This window comes from Leptidea sinapis, chromosome Z (assembly GCF_905404315.1).
Source record: "Leptidea sinapis chromosome Z, ilLepSina1.1, whole genome shotgun sequence".
Lineage (NCBI taxonomy): Eukaryota > Metazoa > Arthropoda > Insecta > Lepidoptera > Pieridae > Leptidea > Leptidea sinapis.
In genome coordinates this window covers 15,537,665-15,559,324 of record NC_066312.1, presented here as the reverse complement: position 1 = coordinate 15,559,324, position 21,660 = coordinate 15,537,665, and the positions used below count along the sequence as shown (strand labels likewise).

At 34.4% G+C, this 21,660-nt stretch overlaps 2 protein-coding genes across 2 annotated transcripts; one reads left to right on the top strand and one right to left on the bottom strand.

Moving 5' to 3' along the window:
* The first annotated feature begins 480 nt into the window (after positions 1-480).
* On the top strand, positions 481-10,759 carry LOC126978788 (importin-7). Its single transcript, XM_050827858.1, has 14 exons — positions 481-673; positions 1,013-1,564; positions 1,652-1,836; positions 2,171-2,344; positions 2,430-2,575; positions 2,645-3,448; positions 3,534-3,757; positions 4,947-5,123; positions 5,288-5,424; positions 7,641-7,843; positions 9,190-9,332; positions 9,489-9,597; positions 9,955-10,098; positions 10,369-10,759. Exons 1-14 carry the CDS (start codon positions 590-592, stop codon positions 10,422-10,424), a joined length of 3,138 nt encoding a protein of 1,045 aa, XP_050683815.1. The 5' UTR covers positions 481-589; the 3' UTR covers positions 10,425-10,759.
* Positions 10,760-13,639: 2,880 nt separating this feature from the next.
* Positions 13,640-15,514, bottom strand: LOC126978798 (uncharacterized). Its single transcript, XM_050827875.1, has 2 exons — positions 15,260-15,514; positions 13,640-15,086 (listed from the first exon to the last, which is right to left on the bottom strand). The coding sequence occupies exon 2, from the start codon at positions 15,065-15,067 to the stop codon at positions 14,546-14,548; it is 522 nt and encodes a 173-aa protein (XP_050683832.1). The 5' UTR covers positions 15,068-15,086; positions 15,260-15,514; the 3' UTR covers positions 13,640-14,545.
* Positions 15,515-21,660: the final 6,146 nt, after the last annotated feature.

The window sequence follows — 21,660 nt, the reverse complement described above, 5'->3', positions numbered from 1 at the left end:
ACCATGTGCTTATGCTATGGGCAATGGGCATTTTTTGGTAGGGGAAAATCCTATGGGTTCGCATCACCGACATTCTCATGATAAATAAATAACTAAAAAATTTATATATATAGTTAGACACTTTCTGCATAGATGACATCTCGTGAGTTCGCTTCACCGAAATGCTTATTAGTTTTCACTTCTATCGCCAGGCTTTACAACTGCGAATTTTATGAGTCCCTTTGGCCTTGTCCGGCGGCTCCTTCATAACATATCGAACATGAAAACCTACCCTAGTCCAGATCCTAACCATTAATTAAAACTTTAATAATTATAACACAAAATCAATAATAAAAATAAAAGACATGACCGATCATTCGATGTTTTTTTTCATTCGGTATCATAGAGCTTGACCATAGGTAATAAAAATATAGGAGACACATTATTTGTTTGACAAACGAATTCTAGGTATACTCTGTAACTTAAAACTTGGGACTTGTGAGTCTTTTTTCTTTTCACGCCCGGTTGTGGCGGCACATGTCTTTATGAAGATTTGGACAATTTACTGTCCTTAATTTTAGAGAACCCAATCAATATTAGAAGACGCGACATGGATACAAGGAAATTAACCGAGATTTTGTGTGCTACAATTGATCCTAATCAACGAGCACAAGCTGAAGAACAGCTACTTCAGGTAATTTGGTTTTATCTTCCACATGCCATACTGTGCGTTTTAAACAATAATTTACATATTACAATATAAATACATACTAGATTATATTCTGAAATTTTGTGCCTATAACCTCTAGTAAAAACACTTATATCGGAAATGAATAGTTTAAAAATAAAATTACAATATCATATTTTGAAGTATAAATTTATGGTTATGGGAAGACATCTTTTATAAGGAAGATGTGAAGAATTTTATCCAAATGAGACTCAATATTTAGCTAGTTTGGCACAACACTTGATGAAAATATAATAGTAATAAATTTTATTATCATATTTGTGAACTAGTCGTTTTTTGATGCAGATACATAAAATAATTGGATTTGCACCATCACTGTTGCAAGTTGTTATGCTAAATGAAGTAGCTAAGCCTGTTCGACAAGCTGGTGTTGTCTACTTGAAAAATATGATAACCTCTGGATGGCAAGCAAAGGAGGTTGAAGAAGGAGAGCCAATACCATTCAGTATACATGAACAAGACCGGGCCATGATAAGAGATATGATAGTTGATGCTATTATCCAATCTCCTGATATAATAAGAGTTCAGCTGTGTGTTTGTCTGAGAACAATAATAAAACATGATTTCCCAGGTCGATGGACTCAAATAGTAGATAAAATACACATCTACTTACAAAATCCTGAACCTAATAATTGGATGGGAGCCTTACTGTGCTTATATCAGTTAATAAAAGCATTTGAATTCCATGCAGCTGACAAAAGGGTACCTCTGAATGAAGCAATGAACCTGTTATTACCCATGATGTACAATCTTATTGTGAATCTGCAAGCAGACCAGTCATTGGAGTCTGTTGTTATACAAAAGCAAATACTTAAATGTTTCAATTGTCTTGTTAAGGTATACATTAATTGTTTATCATCATGTTATGGAATACATTGTTGCTACTTTGATATTTTTATTGAAATATATTCAATTTTGTTGCAGTATATCCTGTCTTTAGATTTGATAACAAATGAGGTTTTCACAAAATGGATGGAAATTTTAAGATCTGTAATGGAAAGACCTGTTCCAGATCATACTTTGCAGGTAGATGAAGATGAGAGAATAGAACTACCTTGGTGGAAATGCAAAAAATGGGCTGTCCATACATTATATCGTCTGTTTGAGAGGTAATTATAATATAGTTTTATTGTTGTACTACAAAAACATTTAAACTTTTTATGATTGATGGTTTGAAGTGTTAAGTTGTAAGTGCTTAAAGCCAATATTAGGATTGTTAGTTCAGTTGTATTAAAAGCAATTCCTTGATAGTAAGTTTGAGATGTATGCATTGTGCAATATTATATTAAGATAATATACTCTCATAAAACTACATAGATTGTAGTAGGTTCTACATGAATACCCTTAAGCCTTAAAATATATCACCTTCATATAAGAATATATTATTAATAATTATATTATATATATTATAATTTTTTTACATATTTTATGTTAATATTTTAGATATGGAAGTCCAATGAATGCACGTGAAGAATATACAAAGTTTGCTGAATGGTATTTAACAACATTTACCAGTGGCATTTTGGATGTCCTTTTACGAGTACTGGATAGCTACAGAAATAAAATTTATGTATCACCTAGAGTATTGCAACTAACATTAAGTTACATTGATCTATGGTTTGTTGATATCTTACTACAGCTTACAATTAAATACTATTCATAAAGTATTACATTGTAGTTATATCATATTTCCTTTTTTTAGTGTTAGCCATGCTTATTCTTGGAAGCTACTTAAGCAACACATGTTTGCCATTATTCAAGATGTACTGTTTCCTCTTATGTCATACTCTGACGCAGATGAAGAGTTGTGGTTTAATGATCCATATGAATATATAAGAATAAAATTTGGTAAGCAATACTTCATTAATCTAGATATATAGGAATGATTATTATGCTTGATAAATAATCTCCTTACAGATATTTTCATTGACTTTATATCACCCGTAACTGCCGCTCAGACTCTTCTAATATCTTGCTGCAAAAAACGAAAGGACATGCTGGGAAGAACTATGCAATTTTGCATGCAAGTTCTTACAAATCAAAGTAATGAGAATGGGTCACGGCAAAAGGATGGTGCATTGCATATGGTGGGGACACTCAATGATATTCTTATAAAAAAGAAGTTCTACAAAGAAGAAATTGACACTCTTCTTAGTCAATATGTGTTCCCTGAGTTTCATAGTCAACATGGATATATGAGAGCTAGGGCATGTTGGGTTCTCCATAGTTTTGCTTCTGTGCCATTTAAAAATGAAGGTCTTCTAACTGAAGCTGTGGGGCTTTCCATCAATGCTTTACTAACTGATTCTGATTTACCAGTGAAAGTGGAAGCGGCTATCGCCATACAGTCATTCTTAACATCACAGGAAAAAGTATACAAAATGCTTGAACCACAAGTCAAGGCTATCACAAGTGAGTTGTTGAAAGTGATGCGGGAAACTGAAAACGATAATATAGCTAATGTACTGCAGAAGATAGTACCAAGTTACACAGAACAGTTAATGCCAATGGCTTTTGAAATTACTGATCATCTGGCAACCACATTCAGTAAAGTGATTGAAACTGATTCTGGAACAGATGAGAAAGCTATTACTGCAATGGGACTTCTTAACACCATGGATACAGTACTAACAGTAATGGAAGATAATCCTGAAATAATGGCACAGCTTGAGAAAATAATTTTGCGTGTAGTTGGACACATTTTGCAACTTAATATTATAGGTTTGTAGTGATTATTATTATAAGTGGATATTATGTTTTAATTTTTGTTGAATTGAAGATAGTTAAATGTGTGAATAAATTATAGAGTATTATGAAGAGGCAATGTCATTGCTGGTCACACTCACCTCAAAGTCAATATCTGAGGACATGTGGAAAATGCTGGAAATACTGTACAAATTGTTTGAGAAGGAAGGCTATGATTACTTCTCTGACATGATGCCTGTTCTTCACAACTACATCACTGTGGATACTAATGCATTTCTTTCTAATGAAAATCATATTCTGGCTATGTTCAACATGGCAAAAGCTGTGAGTATCTGTAACTACATTTTATTATGCAAGATACTATAATATTTACACAATAAATTTGTGATTATCAATATTAATTCATTAAAGTATATTGAATAGCATACACTTATAAACTTACACAGGTACTCCATTATTATTTTATAATACATCTGCTGCTGCGCAAAATTAACAAAAATATATTTGCATTGCAATATTGTTTTGCATTTTGGGTATAAATAAGTATTTTTTATTATTACATATAAATGTAATGTACCCTCTTTCCTTTCCCAAGTTATGATAAGAGAATCTATAGCTGGTCTTTGCATCAAACTCTTGAACAGGTGTTGCTCTGAGTGACTGGCCGATCCTGCCATGGAAGGCACCTTGACTGTACTGTAATATTGTTACATAACATCCTTATTATCTTCATTAAATGATTAAATCCAGATGTTGTTACTTTTATCCTGCCTACTAAATAATTTTTTTTATTATGTTAATATTATTACTTTTCCTATACATGACTCAAGTAACAAAAATAAGTACATCACCTTCGAAATATCCACAACCTTCATATTTTAATTTGGTTTCTTTACAAGTATAACCAGTGAAAGTATTGCATAAAAAATTATATTTTTCCAATTAACCTGAATTATCTCCATATAACTATATTACATGTTTTATATGTAGTAAATAGATATCAAAGGAGCTGATGATTGAAATATAAATGTGTGTGTAGATTCTCCAAGTCAAAAGATATTTGAACGAAAGTTTGAAAAGATGTAGAAAAAATAACTCAAAATAAGGGTGCTTCCCCATCCCCACCACCAGACACAATAATTTGCAGTCCTCACTCAGTCTAATGATTTCTTTGAGTTTTTGGATGTCAAATGGTATAATTTAACTTAAGATTGTTACTATATTTTTTCTGGATGGCCCTGACATATTCACATAAAAGTTTCTTTCAACTGGTGGTATATATATAATTTCTTATTCTAATTTATTTGTATTAATGTTTATTTTCTTTATCAAGTATATACATAAATCCAGTAATCATGATTGCTTGCATGATGCTTTAATGCTGTTAAATCTTATTATTTAAATTATCTTAGTAGTTATCTCTTGTTATTGCAAGATAATTTGAAAATTTGTCATGATATTTATATGTTATGTGTAATATTCTATCTACACTCTTCTGTTATTCATTTTTAAGGTGCTGAACTCTGATGCAGAAGATGAGTCTGAAATTTATGCAGCAAAGCTTCTTGAAGTCATGGTACTTCAATGTTCAGGAAAAATTGATAATTGCCTGCCATCATTTGTGGAACTTGTGTTGAATAGAATTACAAGGAAAGTTAATACCACAGAACTTCGCACTATGCTTTTGCAAGTAAGAAAATAATTTCATTATTTTTTGTAATCTTAATAATCTGCTGAATTTTAAAATACAATTAAAAAAAAAGTGTCTGACTAAAGGATTCATTAATAATATTTTTTACTGTTTCTTGTGATTATAACAGGTTACCTTATGAATAACAATAATTTTTATTGTAGGTCTTAATAGCTATCTTATATTGCAATCCACATTTGCTGTTTACTATTCTCATGCAGTTACAAGAATCAGTTCCCAATGCATCAATCACACAGCATTTTATTAAGCAGTGGATACATGACACTGACAGTCTTATGGGGTAAGTCATTTATGGTTTATTTATATTGACTTATAGGTGTCTTAAAACCACAGTAATTTATTATATTGGTTAATTTTTTTTATTCAGATAATATTACATAATTCAGGGAAAACACTCATTATATCTCTGATAAAGTTGATGTGACTGGCAAAAATTGTCCAACATTGGTCAGCTGTTTCATACTTAATGTTTTTTTTATGTAACTTTATTTATAACATTAGGATGGGGTAATATATTTAGTCTAGTAAAATAATGAGTGTGATTAAGGTAGCACACTGATTAACATTAAAGCGGAAGCAGTCACTCGCAAAATTACATCTGAATTTAATTGTATTATGTACTATGGTACCATCAACAAGGTTTATTGACCCACTTTGCAGATAAGTCTTAAAATCGTAAAAACATTCATCGTGCATACTGCACTTAGTATGTTTTGAATATGAATAAAATGCGTCAGTACTAATCAAAGATCAATGCAATTATAACCTTTGTTATCACTGCACTAGTACATATGTTTTAGATAAAACTGTTACGATTTGAATATAGTTCATAATCCCTATCTCTTTTCACTTTAGAAAAAGCATAAAATGTATAATAGTATGCTGTCTGCCAGATGTCAAGGAGAAGTTAGATTAACGAAACAATGAGAATAGAGAGAGCTCGAATCATCGACCTCAGAGGCAGACAATCAGGCACTCTGATTGGCTGGATTCTTTGGCGTAGGGTAGAGATGTGGGTTCTTTCTGCATCTTCTACCGCATTTATCACGGAGAGTGCTCAGAGTTTTTTGGGTTCATACTAGCAGCGGAACTCCACCAACGGGCATTACGTCAAAATACTAAATGCATACTACCACCCGCATGTCGAAGCCTCTTAAGCCACTTTGTGGAATCAATTATTGGCTGCGGTTTTTCCGAACCGATACGCATTAGGGACCTTCAAGAAAAGAGCATACTTTCACCTTTAAGGCTGGCAGCGCAATCTTGTTTTGTAGATGTACATTGGCACTCCCCATCACCTGAGCCTATTGCGTTGCTCTTATATAAAAATAAATATGACTGTAGGAAAATGACCTTAAGGTGGGCCATTATTCAATATTGTTGATAATACAGTTTCAATTAATTGATACAATAACGATAAAAAAATATTTATGAATGAAATTCAATACATCTGAACATATCAACTTTAATATAAACAATAGTAATGCTATAATCGTGTAACGTAACCAATTAAATACAACCTCGTACTACTTAACGTTACTATATAATTTGTATACTTTGTTTCTTATAAGCTAGAATCATTCTTTCTGTTTTTATAATTTTGTACCTTTAAATTAGGTGTAATATGTAATAAAACAACAATTGTCTATTTTCAATGACAAAACCCACGATTAATTAGAGGCATATTATTTTATCGGAGGTTGAATTAACTTTTATGAATACAAAATGTTATCTAACGTTCTATATGATTAAAACAAGTTCTTACTGAACCTGAGGTTAGTTCATGGAACTGGCTAATTGATAGACTATAGTATATTATGATGACTATATTGTTCCCGACGGCGACTTCATTCGCATGAAATTCGTAATTGCGCATCTTCCGCAAACTTAATAATATCGAGATAAAATGTACCCTATGATATTTCTTAGCCAAGATGTTTAAAATTTCATAAAGTCATCAAGTGACCTATGTAAGTCTGTCATTTAATCTGTTGTCATTAAATTGTTATCATATATAATATAAGTATGAATGTAAGCAAATAAACACGTGTTTCTAGTAACCAAACTTGTTAAACTGGGTTATTTGTGGGAATCATATATTTTTAATCTACTTAGGTACTGCCTATCTATTATATCTTATTGATTAAAAGTTCAAAATTTCGTGTGTTTCATAAGAATCCCTGCGATTCTATCGAACTATATATTTACGAATCCAATCTAAAACATGCCCAATTACCCAGTAAACAGGCGCAAAATATTTGTGTCAATAATTGACATATGAACGATCAAACTAAGTCACATTAAATCACTTACCACCATGATCAATCATGATATATTTAATCTCACACTGTCGGCGTATGTTAAATAATAGAAGAGAGAAATGGCATCTAATTTCAAGATAAAAGTTTTTTTATTTGTTATAATGAATGAATATATATTTTGAATGTAATATAATACACTCATATGAACACTATATATTTTAAAAAATGTTTGCAGCATACATGATAGAAAGCTTTCAGTCCTCGGAATATGTACGCTTTTAGAAATGGGTCCCCAAAGACCAAATTTAGACGAAGTATTGCCAAAATTACTTCCATCTTGCTTGATGTTATTTGATGGTCTCAAGCGTGCCTATGAGGCAAGAGCTGAAGCAGATGATGATTCATCTTCTGATGAGGAAGATGAAGAAGATGACGAAGGTAACTATTTCATCATAAGAGAAAAGCAAATTAATGCCATTATCAACAATTAATTTGTAATAGTATAATAGTAAGTAGTAAAATAGTATTTTGATATCAATCAGTCAAACCATTAGATACAAAAATGAAAGTAATAAATTTTATAATTTACCACCACTTGGATTAGATTACCTCCAATAGATTAAGCTTGAATGAGAAGAGGTGATAAGAGACCCATTGTCACTCTTTTATAATTTACAAATATTTTCATTATAATACTAGCTGACCCAGCAAACGTTGTATTGCCGATATTAAAATCGCGATACAAAAGTAACTGTTGATCGTTGAAGTTGTATGTATTTTTTAATGCTGACTCATAATCAAACAAGTTTAAAAAAAAATGTCAAAAAAATAAAAATAAATTTCGTGTGGACCATTTAGGGCGATGAAAAATAGATGTTGTCCGATTCTCAGACCTACCCAATATGCACTCAAAATTTCATGAGAATCGGTCAAGCCGTTTCGGAGGAGTTCAATGTTTAACACCATGACATGAGAATTTTATATATTAAGATATGTTGAGTGACAGAACAAACACTCAAAATATATGACTCACAAGAGTAATTTAACAATAAATGTAAATCAATTAAAAAAAAAATACTATTAATTCAGTACTGTTAGATGCATTAATCAACACACACTATATTTTGTAATTTTATAACATGGAGCAGAGTTCTCAATGACAGTATCATCTAATATCACCCATTCACATTCATATGGATGGTTTACTATAGCAAATAATATATAATAGTACAAGTAGGGAAGTCTCACTCTGGAAAATCAATTAAAGAAATAGGGACTCTCGCTCTCATACACAGAGTTACTAACCTACATTTTTCACCTAGAAGTTGCCTCTCTTTTTATCGCGTGACTTCTCTACCGTTACCTCTTCTGACGACATCGGGGTTAACTTTTTTACCTAAAACTGTACCTACCAGTACCTAGTAGAAGAAGGTCATCTTGTAAAAATAGCTCAATTTTTTCTATAATATAAATAGGTATGTAATCGTAATTTTAAATCAATATTCATTCGTTGTCAACCTACATTAGTTGGAGATAGTAATTTTTGCATTGGAAGACCACGATATAGTCAAACCTACTTAGTATATGAAATAAATAGGTAGCTATCATGAATGGTAATTTCATTATGATAATAATCACTTTAAATTATATTGTAACAGTGTATTTAGTAAGCTTAAAAAAAAATTGATCAAATGACCATTACTATCCTTTGCTTTATTTATGTTAACTGGTGCCATGTTATTTCTTATTTTATGATAAAAATAACAAAAAAATTGCTCTTTCAGAGGTGTTGTCAACAGATGATGATGACTTTGATCAAACAAACAATGAGTACTTGGAGAATCTTTCTCGAATGACAGAGAAGAAGTGCGCTGAACAAGACATCACAGTCACATCTAAGTTTGAATATGAGAGTGATGAAGTTTCTGTTAGTATTGTGTATTAAAAAAAATATATATTTTTTAAAATTTTTCTATTTCCTGCCAGCAATTAATTATACTTACTATTAATTTTGCTTTTGGTCTTTAAAGTCTAGATGCACTCAAGTAGTTATTGTATTTAACTAGTATTAAAATGATAACAGGATGAGGATTATGAACCAGAAGAGACAGCCATTGAATGCTTCACAACAGTTCTTGATGAAAAGGATTGTCAAGTTGATGAATATATTAATTTCAAGAAGACCTTATCTGGTACAGTATATATATATATTTGTAATAAAATAGACTATTACGTTTGACCTCATCCCTTTAAAAAAGCTATCAGGTTTTCCTTGAAGAATATAAATCCACTTCGTAAAGGGTTGAGCTATAGAGAAGAAGTGGCAAGAAACTCATTGCCACCCTTCAAAATCAACATTTTCATCGTTTTACAAATAATATCAATTACAATGTATGTAAAGTGATGCAACAACAATATAATTCAGATATTAAAAAGATAAGTTTAAAAAGAATATAAAACAAGACTTAATACATCTGGCATGTAACTTTCAAGTTCATAACATTATATTTAGAATCCATTACGTTCAACTCTCTAGTATTATTTTACAGCTTTGTCAACCAGTGAACCAGCTCTATATCACGCCCTCACAAGTGTTCTAACTGAAGAGCAAAAGAAACAGTTAAATGCTGTATTTGTGTTAGCTGATCAACGAAAAGCGCAGCAAGATAGCAAGCGAATTGAACAGAGTGGTGGTATGCATATCAATTACAACTCTATATATATTGTTTTATGAGCTCTCATTAACTTACCAACTTTAAATACTTTACCACTATTTTTATTTTTTAAGTAAAATATTTTTTTTGTATTTTTTTACCAGTAAGTACTTATTAATTGCAACCATTTTATTCCCCATATTGTTAAGAAAATAATGTTTTATATCATTTATTTTCATCTGTGTCTAGGTATTGTGGATTAACAAATTTTTGATGATTTGAGTATTAACCATTTTTTTTTTGTTATAGGTTATTCATTCACGGTTCCAGCACAGATACCAACAACATTCAAGTTTGGATCATAATTAAGTAGATAGTACATCTGAATGTATAACAACACTATATGGAAAGACAAAATTATTCGAAAACTGGAGTTTCATAGTTATTATGAAAGCATCTTTACACTCGAGCAACCACTTATTATGTGCATTAACCAATGTTTAAATTGTAAAATTATGCAAAAATCACATCGTTCTGGAATACTAAAAATTATAAGATTAGTAGATGGTGAAATTTTAATTAAACTTATTTAATAAATATTTAGTGTCATAAGCATTATATCGATGTGTTAATTTGTTTAATTTTTTTACTTATTTACAAATCACAATGTTACTGTCAAAATATAAATAATTGTAAGCTCTTTCTGGCTTTCATTTAACTGTGTAGGTATTGAATAAGAGAATTTCTTGATTTAGGCATTATTATTTTTTTATTGAAGAGGAGGACAAATGAGCATACGGGTCACCTGATGTTAATTTGTATTATTGATATCTTTCGAATATCCATTATTATTTAAATGCTATGAATTAAGTGTTAATTCAGTTAAGATTTGTTAGTTCACTAAAAAAACTGACGCCGTGACCAATAAAGAAAAGATAATAACAGCCGTGATGACCTGTTGAAATTATTCTTATGTGAGTGCCATCCAAAGCGGCAATGACTCTTGGAAAACGTGGTGTTATATATAATCTCTCTTGTATGGACAGAATTTCTTCTTGAGTTCTGGGTAAATGAATAAAATTTGTTCGCATTGAAGCAATAGCTCCCGTCACCCTCTACGATTTTGCATAGTGTGGAGCAAAATTGCAAAATCTCCAACTGCTATATAAAAACTACCAGTTGCATAAAAACGTAAGGTTAACCTAGAACCATCTCGCGTATTTTAAATGACTTAGGACAGCCATGGCCGGAAAAAAATCCGCCCCAATACTAGAATTTTACATAAACTTATAGTTTATATATTTTATTTGCCAAAACTAAAATAACTAATTTATTGCAGAAACTTTATTATATGATATATATTCGAAAAACATGAATAAATATTTGTTTTTTTCTAACAATAATTATAAATTTGGCACTAAGGGTGACTCATATTAGGTACATAAATTTTTTCACAGGCAAACACGTCTGACTTTTTGAATTGCGAATTGCTCAATTAAACAGAATTTCTAATTATATTCAGCAATCTTTATAAGACTAAAACAATTTTTTTGAGGGGGGCAAAAATTGAAAATTTTACCCCCTTAAAAATTTGCCGCGCTGGGCCCCCTTAAAAACTTCCCCCAACTGCCCCTAGTGTTAAACCACCGCTGCTTGCAGCCTTTAAGAGACGTACTGATCATTTCTTAACTGATAAATTAAAAAATAATATGGTGGTACAATCGAAACAACTACGAAGCGGTACGCAAAGGGAGGTCACAGAAAAATTTTGTTTACGGATGAGATTTTTTTTACTATTGAGCAACATTTTAACAAACAAAATGACCTTATCGCTCTCGAAGCTCTAAGGAAGCTTTCCAATTAGTCTACCGAGTCTAACGTGGGCATCTGAGTTCAGTGATGGTTTGGTGACGTTTTAGCTATGGAGTAACTGAGCCATACTTTTGTGAAAAAGGTATCAAAACATCGGCACAAGTGTATCAAGATACCATTCTTGAGAAGGTAGTGAAGCCCCTTAACAACACCATGTTCAATAACCAAGAATGGTTCTTCCAGCAGGACTCGGCGCCGGGTCATAAAGCTCGGTCTACGCAGTCTTGCTTGGAAACGAACGTTTCGGACTTCATCAGAGCTGAACACTGGCTGTCGTCTAGTCCCGATCTTAATCCGCTGGATTAAGATTTATGGTCAGTCTTATAGTAGTAGAATCCGTACGATTGGCAGTTAAGAATTTTCCCATGGAAAGAGTGCGTGCTTCTATTGAGAACTGGCCTCAAGGCTTAATGGACTGCATTGCAGCCAATATACCACTGCAAATAAGCTTATTATATTTTAAATTGTTTTATGTTTATGTATTAAACTAACACACTGCAAAAGTAATAAAATATGTTATTTGCAATAGATTTTTTTTTCTTTGTTTAATTATCGCAATATAGCTTAAGAGCTCCCAAAGGGGTCGATAAATATAATCACCCGATATCTATATAAATATATATATATATATATATATATATGAGATTTCCACGTATATAGTCACTAGTCATCACGATATCTCTGGAACCATAAGGCGTAGAGACTTGAAATTTGGTAGGAATATTCCTTTCGTCGAGTAGAGGTCAGCTAAGAACGGATTTTACGAAATTCCATCGGCGAGAGTTTTTTTTTTAACAGAACGTCTGTCGGCTCCGCTAGTAGATAGTCTGCTACTATCGGGTGATTATTCTATTATTATTCTTCGTTCGATAACTTCTATCTGCTTCTTGAAAAATCCGAAATTGCGCTATCCGTCGAATTTCGCTTACCTACCTGGTTGTTTAACTGAGGATTGGAAAATCGGCCCTTAGTTGCTTTTTAAAAAATTAACCACCATGCAGGTATCGAGGTAAGGAATAGCAATTTTATGCCTAGGATGAATCACAAAATGCACTTGGTAGATAACAATTTATGTATCCATGATCTATCTATAACTTTTGAGTATGTTCAACATTCAATGCTGATCAGGAAGTGTCGCTATGTCGCATAAAAACGCTCGCTATAATGCCAAATTATGTCCATATGATCACGCATATGTGGACTATTAACATATAAGCTAAAGATCCATCCTTGGATATGTCTTCGATCTTATCATGGCATCTACAATGATGTGACTCCCATGACCCCTATCTACCCCAATACTTCCTAAATTTTGGGGTTAAATCAATTCGCAAATCCACCCCCTAAGACTTATGAATTGATAACATGTTTCATGTGCAGTACATTTTCAGTTACAATGGCACCCATCAAACTGAAAAGGTGCACTGTTGTTTAGCAGCACAAAAAGAGGCCTGTCGCAGATTAACACCATCCATACAGTTAGTTCGGTCTCAAGTACTATGTTTCTCAGACTACTTTCAAACTAGCATCACTTTATTTATGTTAATAATTTAATAAAAGCTGATTTGTAATAATAGTATAATTATTATGTTCTAACAACTGGATATTTTTTGTACAGGTACTAAACTACAATGAAATATTATACTGTATAAACTTTAAATTGTGGAAGCATTATAATTAGGAAATATTTATGAGACTTAAATAACTGTTTAAACATGTGTACGAGTATACATTTAATTCATATTTCACAAATTATCACAATAACCAGCACCACTAAAATTGTCACAATATCCTTAAGGAATTAATTCCTTTATAAACACCTTTCAGATCTATTATTTTATTATATAGCCTGTAGTGGTCACTAGCGATGGGTCGTGGACAAATCACAAATGAAACTAGACCATTCATTTTCTTTCATGGACTGTAGTTACTAGACGGTGTATTATGAGTTAACCTTGTGCTTGCAAGACAGCATGACTGAATCAACTGTATGGCCTTGTCGCAATTGCCATGGTTAGAAGAGACTTGGTTAATTTGTGATACTAACATTAATTTTATATGCATTGTAAACTAAGATTATTAATTTATACTGAATAAATTAATAGTCTTCATTTACAGTTCACATCTTATTTATATGGACAACAAACAAACTCCTTGTTTACGTCTGTCATAGTCTATGAATGAACTATTCCATTAGAGATATGTGAACCATTAACACAATGATCGGTTGATTGAACTGGTCCATTCATTCAATACCCATCACTAGTGGTTACAGCCGTTACAAGTAATTATAGATGTATCACAAAATGAAGAGGTATTTTTTATATCTTAAATCTTCAATATTAAACCTTAGTTACTGCAACAAGAGCTTGCTGTAATAACCCAATAACATCACTATTAAATCAAATATAACATCCAAGACCAATTAAAAAGAAGTAAATTCTATAGAGAGCACCTATTTATTTACATTATGGTCAAAGTAATCAACTGAAAAGTAGATTTAGCTTTAATATAGGTATAGCGAAGTAAGTGGCATTGCAAAATTTAACATAATATATTAACTATAATATAAATATACTTATATAGTACCATGCAAATGCCTTAATATAAACTACTATTTGATATTGTATTTGTATAGTCTTTTTTCCTGTATTTTTTTTATTTTTGATGCAGTGTCACAATCACGGCAAACACCACAAAATATACTTGTTACCACATGAAAGGGGCTACGGTAGTACGAGTTTGAGTCTTTCAAGTTTTTATTTTTCTTATGGCATTGAATATGGAGATATATTTCAAGCAACAGTAAGATAACACATATGAGACTGGGAAAGATCATAAATGTAGGAAATATTAGTAGCATTCTATGACTTGTTGTATTAGACCCGGCTAAAATATTAGCTTTAAGTTTTTGAAACTTCTTTGATTTACTTATATAGCATTTAGGAAAACGAATGTTTTTATGTGGTCTTTTGCTTCCATAAATTGACGATATTTTCGATTCCCTTACAAGATGATCTGAGCATTGTTTATTGTTAAGCAGGGGTTCTCCAGTTTCTTCATTAATTCGGTACCTCAATATTTCACCAGTTTCCTCGTCAAAACAGTACTTTTCCATGATTATTGATGCCATCATAATAAGTCTAAAATTATTCCTGTAATATAAGTCATCAAATTGAATAGAACTCAAATTAAGGAGCACATGGAATATAAGGTTACACGGATTTGGAGCAGCATTTCCACAGCATCTAGATAAATTCATGAATATAAACAGCCACCAAGCACAGTTTGGAAATAAATGCTATTATGATAGCATAAATCACTTTACCTATTAAATAATTAAAAACCAAAGTTGTTCCAGAGTACTAATTGTCCTGGGCCATGTACGACCTTGTATGCCGATACTAGAAAGATCAGCTTTGAGCTTAGAATTGAATATAAAAACACCCGAAACTCCAGCAGTTTCTGTATTCAAAATAATTTCTGAAAGAAATAAATAAATCGAGATTCAAGTCTTATGAACATATTTTGATAAGACAGATAATTTACACACTACATCAATAAGACAGAGTGGCAATATGTATGTCAGTTGTCACTGTCACGTCTAACCGGTCTGAGCTCGGACAAATTATAGAGAAGGGAGTACCGTCGTGTTGGCTTTGGTTGACACACGTGTGGTGTTTTTCGGAGTGTTTTTTTTTGGTGAAAAGTGGCCGGTTTTTGTGTTTTACCTATTGTTTATTGGTGGTGGTGTAATTTAGTGTGTTGGGAATGGAGGTGGAATCCCCTCCGGTTCCACCAGACCCCGATGGGTCTAGAAATACGTCTCGACAGGCTGCCTCCTCTCGGAAGCGGCATGTCGAATCCGATGAGCCCGCTACAGAAAGCGGGAAAAAATCAGGTTTAAATCCGCCCCAAGCATCCGTACAAACTATGTACACGCATCCTTCGTTCGCTGAAGGCCCTAAAGGTTACAGTGGGGATGACAAAGGTCCGTAATTCCGACTTTTAATATTACTCGGATGGGCCTAGTCCGAGGTGTCCCTGTGGACTGGTCTATGGAGGACTTTGTCGAATCCCTAGAGCTACCGATTGGCTGTGGCGAGGTTTTGAAAGCCCGCCGCTTAAACCGCAAGAACATCATTGAAGGTATTGTCGAGTGGGTGCCCACTCAATCGGTTGTTTTGACTTTTAGAGGCCAGATGCTTGCCTCCAAAATTTTTTCATTTTATACGTCCCTTCCCGTAGAAATCTATAAATTCCCGACTATTCAGTGCCTGAATTGCTGTCGTTTTGGCCACGTTTAAGCCGCAGTGTAGGTCTAAGCCCAGGTGTTACAGATGTGCCCAGCTCCATACAGGTGAGTCCTGCGATGTTCCAAAAGAAAAAGCTTCCTGCTTACATTGCTCAGGCAGTCATTTTGCGTCGGATAAGAACTGTCCAAAGTTTTTACGCCAAGAAAACATAAAGCGTATTATGTCTCAGGATAATATATCGTATATAGATGCATCGGCTCGTTTCCCCCCAGTCCGCAGGTCATATGCGGAGACGACAAGGGAGTTCTTCTCCTCTCCTACATTCTCCCCTCTGCCCGTTAACTCTTCCCAACCTACCAACTCATCTCAACCCAGCTCCAACCCTAAAAGATCCTATCGGGAGACAATTATTCGTTCTCCTCGCCCCCGTACCCCCTTAGCAAAGGGTTACAACAAGCAGGCCCATGACGCTATCATCAATCTCACACCCTCCTCTCTACCCAATGGCTGTGCTCTTGGCAAAAGCCAACCCGACTTCCCTCAATCCCAAGGAAAAATGTTAGAAGACCTTTCGTCATTGCTCCTCAGCATCGTTGCTCCATGCAGCGAACTTCCATTACCGCCCAACGTTGCCCACAATCTAACCCGTATTTTTAAAATCTTGAACAATGGCCCCAACAGTTCTTCTGCAATGGAACTGTAAAAGTATTCATGCTAACAAACAAGATCTTATATCATTAATTAACCTTCATAGCTCTGTTATAATTGCCATCTCGGAGACATGCCTGAGGCCTGGAGCCCGATTTCGGGTCCCTGGTTTCTTCTGTTTGCGGGATGACAGAGATGACGGCTATGCGGGTAGTGCAATTTTTCATTCGGCAAAACATTTCGTTTTCTTCTATTCCTATCCCCCCTCACAGTAATTAGATTAATGCTGTTGCTGTGAGAGCTGTAAATATTTCCTTCCTCTCTTTGTATATTCCACATCCAAGCCCCTCTTTTATTCCAGAAATTGAAATTATTCTAACTTCTCTCCCCAGTCCCACTATAATTATGGGTGATTTTAACGCCCACCACACTTTGTGGGGTAGTTACAACTGTGATGGGTTTGCTCCGTTGTTGGTCATCTCTGATGGCTCTCCGACCCGCCGAGTTTACCCCAATCAGAACCAAAAATCGGCAGTAGATCTATTCCTTTCTTCAACTTCCCTTGCATCTCAGCTATCCTGGCAAACTCTTCCTACTACCTATGGTAGCGACCATTTCCCTATTATCCTTACTCTAAATAATAGGACAATTCCTCGCCCCAATCCTAACCCCTTACTAAAATATAAATTGCGGAACGCAGATTGGTTTCGCTATGCTCAAACCGTGGATGATTTGTTGCACTCCCTTCCTGATCTTCAGAGTGATGGTAACCTCTTGACTTACTATGAACAGTTTGTCAAATCTCTTATTTCTTGGGCCGATTCCAATATTCCCAGTAAAAATCTCTCTGTCTCATTTAATTTGCCTTCCCCTCCCTGGTGGGATGGGGAATGCAAGAACTTGTTCAATAAGAGAATGGTAGCAGAGAAAGAGTACGCAGCCCAAATGACAGAAGAGAACTTCATGAAATATAAACGCATTGATGCTAAAACTAAAAGGATGGTTTCAAAGAAGAAAAAGCTTGGCTGGACTAAGTTCTGTGAATCACTTAACCCCAGATCGCCTTCTTCTATTGTTCGGCTAAACATAAGAAAATTTCGTAGAACTCTTAACTACTCCAACAATCCATCTGAGTGGCTTAGTACTTTCGCTGACAAACTTGCTCCACCATATGTTCCCCATCCGGACGATTTCCCTATTTCTACGCCAGCACCCATAATGTGCGAAATGGATGCTCCCTTTTCTTTTTCAGAGCTTCAGATTGCTCTTGGAGGCCTAAAAGATTCATCCCCTGGAGAAGATGGTGTACCCTACTCTTTTTTGGTAAATTTAAATAACAAATCTAAATATTCCTTTCTAAATTTGATTAATGGTTTTTTTGAAAAAGGAATAATTCCAGATTCCTGGAAGTCTCAAATAGTGACTACAGACATTCGAACTGCCTTTGGTAAGGGTGAATACCTTGTGGGTGTTTTTACCGATGTAGCCTCTGCATATGATAATGTACTTCTTCCGTTGCTCAGGCAAAAACTGCACCAGCTGAGTGTACCGCCGAGGATAACACATTTCATATGTAACCTGCTTTCTGGCAGGTCAGTTATCGTAAAACACCAGTCTTCCAGTATCCCACGTGTGGAAAGGTCTTCCCCAAGGCTCTGTTCTCAGTCCTTTGCTATACAGCATATATACTCGGGATCTAGAACTTATATAATGTCCCTTATCATAGCTCTGGCTCTGTAGAGGAAATATCCCAATGCCTCAACTCTGCTTTGTACTATTTAGGGCAATGGCTCTCCGACCACGGCCTATCTTTGTCAGTGTCTAAATGCCAGGCAGTTGTGTTTACAAGGAAGAGATCTATCCCTACCCTTTAGCTTTTACTATAAGGACCAACTCATCAACTTGGTAGATAAGACAAAGTTCCTTGGAGTTATCCTTGATTACAGACTGAACGGATGGGCTCATACCGAATATGTAATTAATAAATGTGAAAAGGGCATCAATGTTCTACGCGCAGTAGCGGGAGTCTGGTGGGGTGCTCATTCCTACTCCCTGAAACTCTTATATAATGCTTTAGTTCGTAGCTATATTGATTACTGTTCGTTTGTTTTAGACCCCTTAAAAAAACAGTGTCTAAGAAGCTAAATAAAATTCAATGTCGTTGCCTCAGAATTATTCTGGGTGCAATGAAGTCTTCCCCCACTAACGCTCTACAAGTCGAATGTGTTGATCCTCCTTTACATCTCCGACGGCAATACCTATGTGACCGGTTTGTCAGCAAAATGTTACAGCTTTCCTCCCACCCATTGTGGACCAAATTGGACCAGCTATCTCAAGTCCTTAGCCCACGCAATCCCTCTTCTTATCTATTGGATAGTTTCCGTAAGTTTACCAATCTCCCTCATCCCTTGTTATCTTTATCGATGAGTCCTCTATTCTCCACATCATATAAAGCCCTGGTTTTCAATCCTTCCATCGTTACTGATCTTGGTTTGGTCAAAGGAGCCTCCGATACTTATTCGAAATTTCAATGCTTAGTTCATCAGAATTGGTCAAATCAAATTCTTATCTACACAGATGCTTCAAAGATGTCTCAGCAAAGTTGTGTTGGCGCAGCCTGCTGGGTCCCCAGCTTTAAAGTCATTTTACAATTCAAATGTCCTCCTGAGTCTTCGGTGTTTACAGGAGAGGCCGTTGCCTTATTAGAAGCAATCCTGTTTACCCGCTCCCATAACCTGAATCAAACTGTTCTTTTTACTGACTCCCTTAGTTGTTTCTCACCCATCAAGGAAAACCCATTCCGGAGTAAGTCAAGACATCCAATTATTCTTCAGATTAGGGAGGCTCTATTTTCCTGTGATCAAAATGGAATAAATTTAACACTTGTCTGGATTCCAGGTCATTCTGGCATTGCAGGCAATGAAACAGCAGACTCTTGTGCTAAATCTGCTACACAAATGGGTTCTTATGAACATTATAAAAATAGTTCGCAAGATCTGAGTGCACTTTCTAAAACTTATCTCGACAAGTCCTGGAATACATACTGGAATGAATCAAAATTGGTTAAAGGTAAATTCTATGCCTCAGTCCAACCAGATATACCAAGGCGTCCATGGTTTTTTTCCCACAGATATGCAGACAGATAGGTAACCTCCACAATATGTCGCCTACGTCTTGGTCATTCCAGCACACCTGTCCACCTGCACAAGATCAGAGTTAGAGATCACTCCTTGCGTGAATGTGGCTTGGACGACGGTACTGTATCTCATATAATATTTTCCTGTCCTAATCCTCTTCATCCCCTTAATGACGTTCTTCCACCGAAATTTCTCCGTCCAGTAAACGTTGAATGTTTGTTAACGTCTGTGTTTAGTCCTTATCGTAATTTTTTATGTAAATATGTCAAATATAATAATATTAAGCTGTATATATGTAATGTAGAGTGTATTTTGTATAATATTGTGTTGTTCCAGGCTAGAAACTAACCATACTATAAAATAACACTATACTCAAAAAAATCTGCCACTTATAAATTAAATTTATTATTGCTCGGATTTTTAAGAATGTACAAACTTGAATTTAATTTATTAATTTTTTAATTTAATTTTTAAAAAAACTAATCGGACATCTGGATTCGAACCGGGTCTTCTGCTTTCCGGATCACCCAATGTCCCATCTGAGCTACTATAGTCTTGTATATAGTGTCGAAATTTACCTTTGTATTCTAAAGTTATTGTAGCTGTTTCTCATTAAAACGGATAAAACTACATTTTTTAAATTGAAACCTAGCTAGATCGATTTATCGCCCCCGAAACCCTCTATATACTAAATTTTATGAAAATCGTTGGAGCCGATTCCGAGATTCCAATTATATATATACAAGAATTGCTCATTTAAAGATATAAGATTAAATTCATACAAAATTTCCATAACGTGTCTCTTCAATTCCACTCCACATTGGCGAAATAATTTGCGTCCGACTGGTGCAGCCACTCGCCATATCACAATAATTTAATTGAATTATAGAGAATTTAACTACGTTCAAGAGACGGGATGAGCTTGAATGAAACGCGTACCTACTATGGTAGTTTTCCAACTACAGAGCACCAGCAGAGTGCGTGTGTTCAGGTTTTATAAATAGTTAAACAGTCACCGAATCAATGAATTAAATTATTAATAAATTAAATATTGTGGGTGCACAAAGAGTTGCACTAAATCCTTCTCTTTCCTACGTGCGCCCTCTCCCTCCCACTTACGGAGTAGCGCGAGCGTAGCTGATCGTTGCGTTCCGCGAGGAGTAGTTAGTATTGAACGCGTTCTGCACTTGTCAACGCCGTGATAACTCATTAATTCGTCTCCTTACCTGCAATCTCGTGATCAAGTGTCTTGTGATCCCTAGTAATATTATTATTGAATTTCTAGACGAAAGAGTGGCCACTCAAAGAAAACGCCTATAAACTAAAGAGGGACCTTCGCGACCCGGCACGTGGTTGAAGAATCACTGCTGCTCTGGTAAGTCCTCCTGTCTTCTTTCCTTACACCGGCTTTCTAATTCAAATTTTCACCTTGATCCAGCGCATACACATAGAGTTAGTAACCTAATAAGAAAATAAGTTGTTGTCTTCTTCATTTTAATAAATATGTTAATTTCCACGAAAACATTTATGATGTCTGCTTCATTAAATGATTCGATCAAGCCATTGCAATGTTGACAAAAGTATATTTCTGTTCAAGAAATTTGTGTATATTTATGTATTAGAATTCTAAAATGAAATTGTATTCGCATTTTAAATGTGGTATATAAAATTAAATAGTCAATGACTGT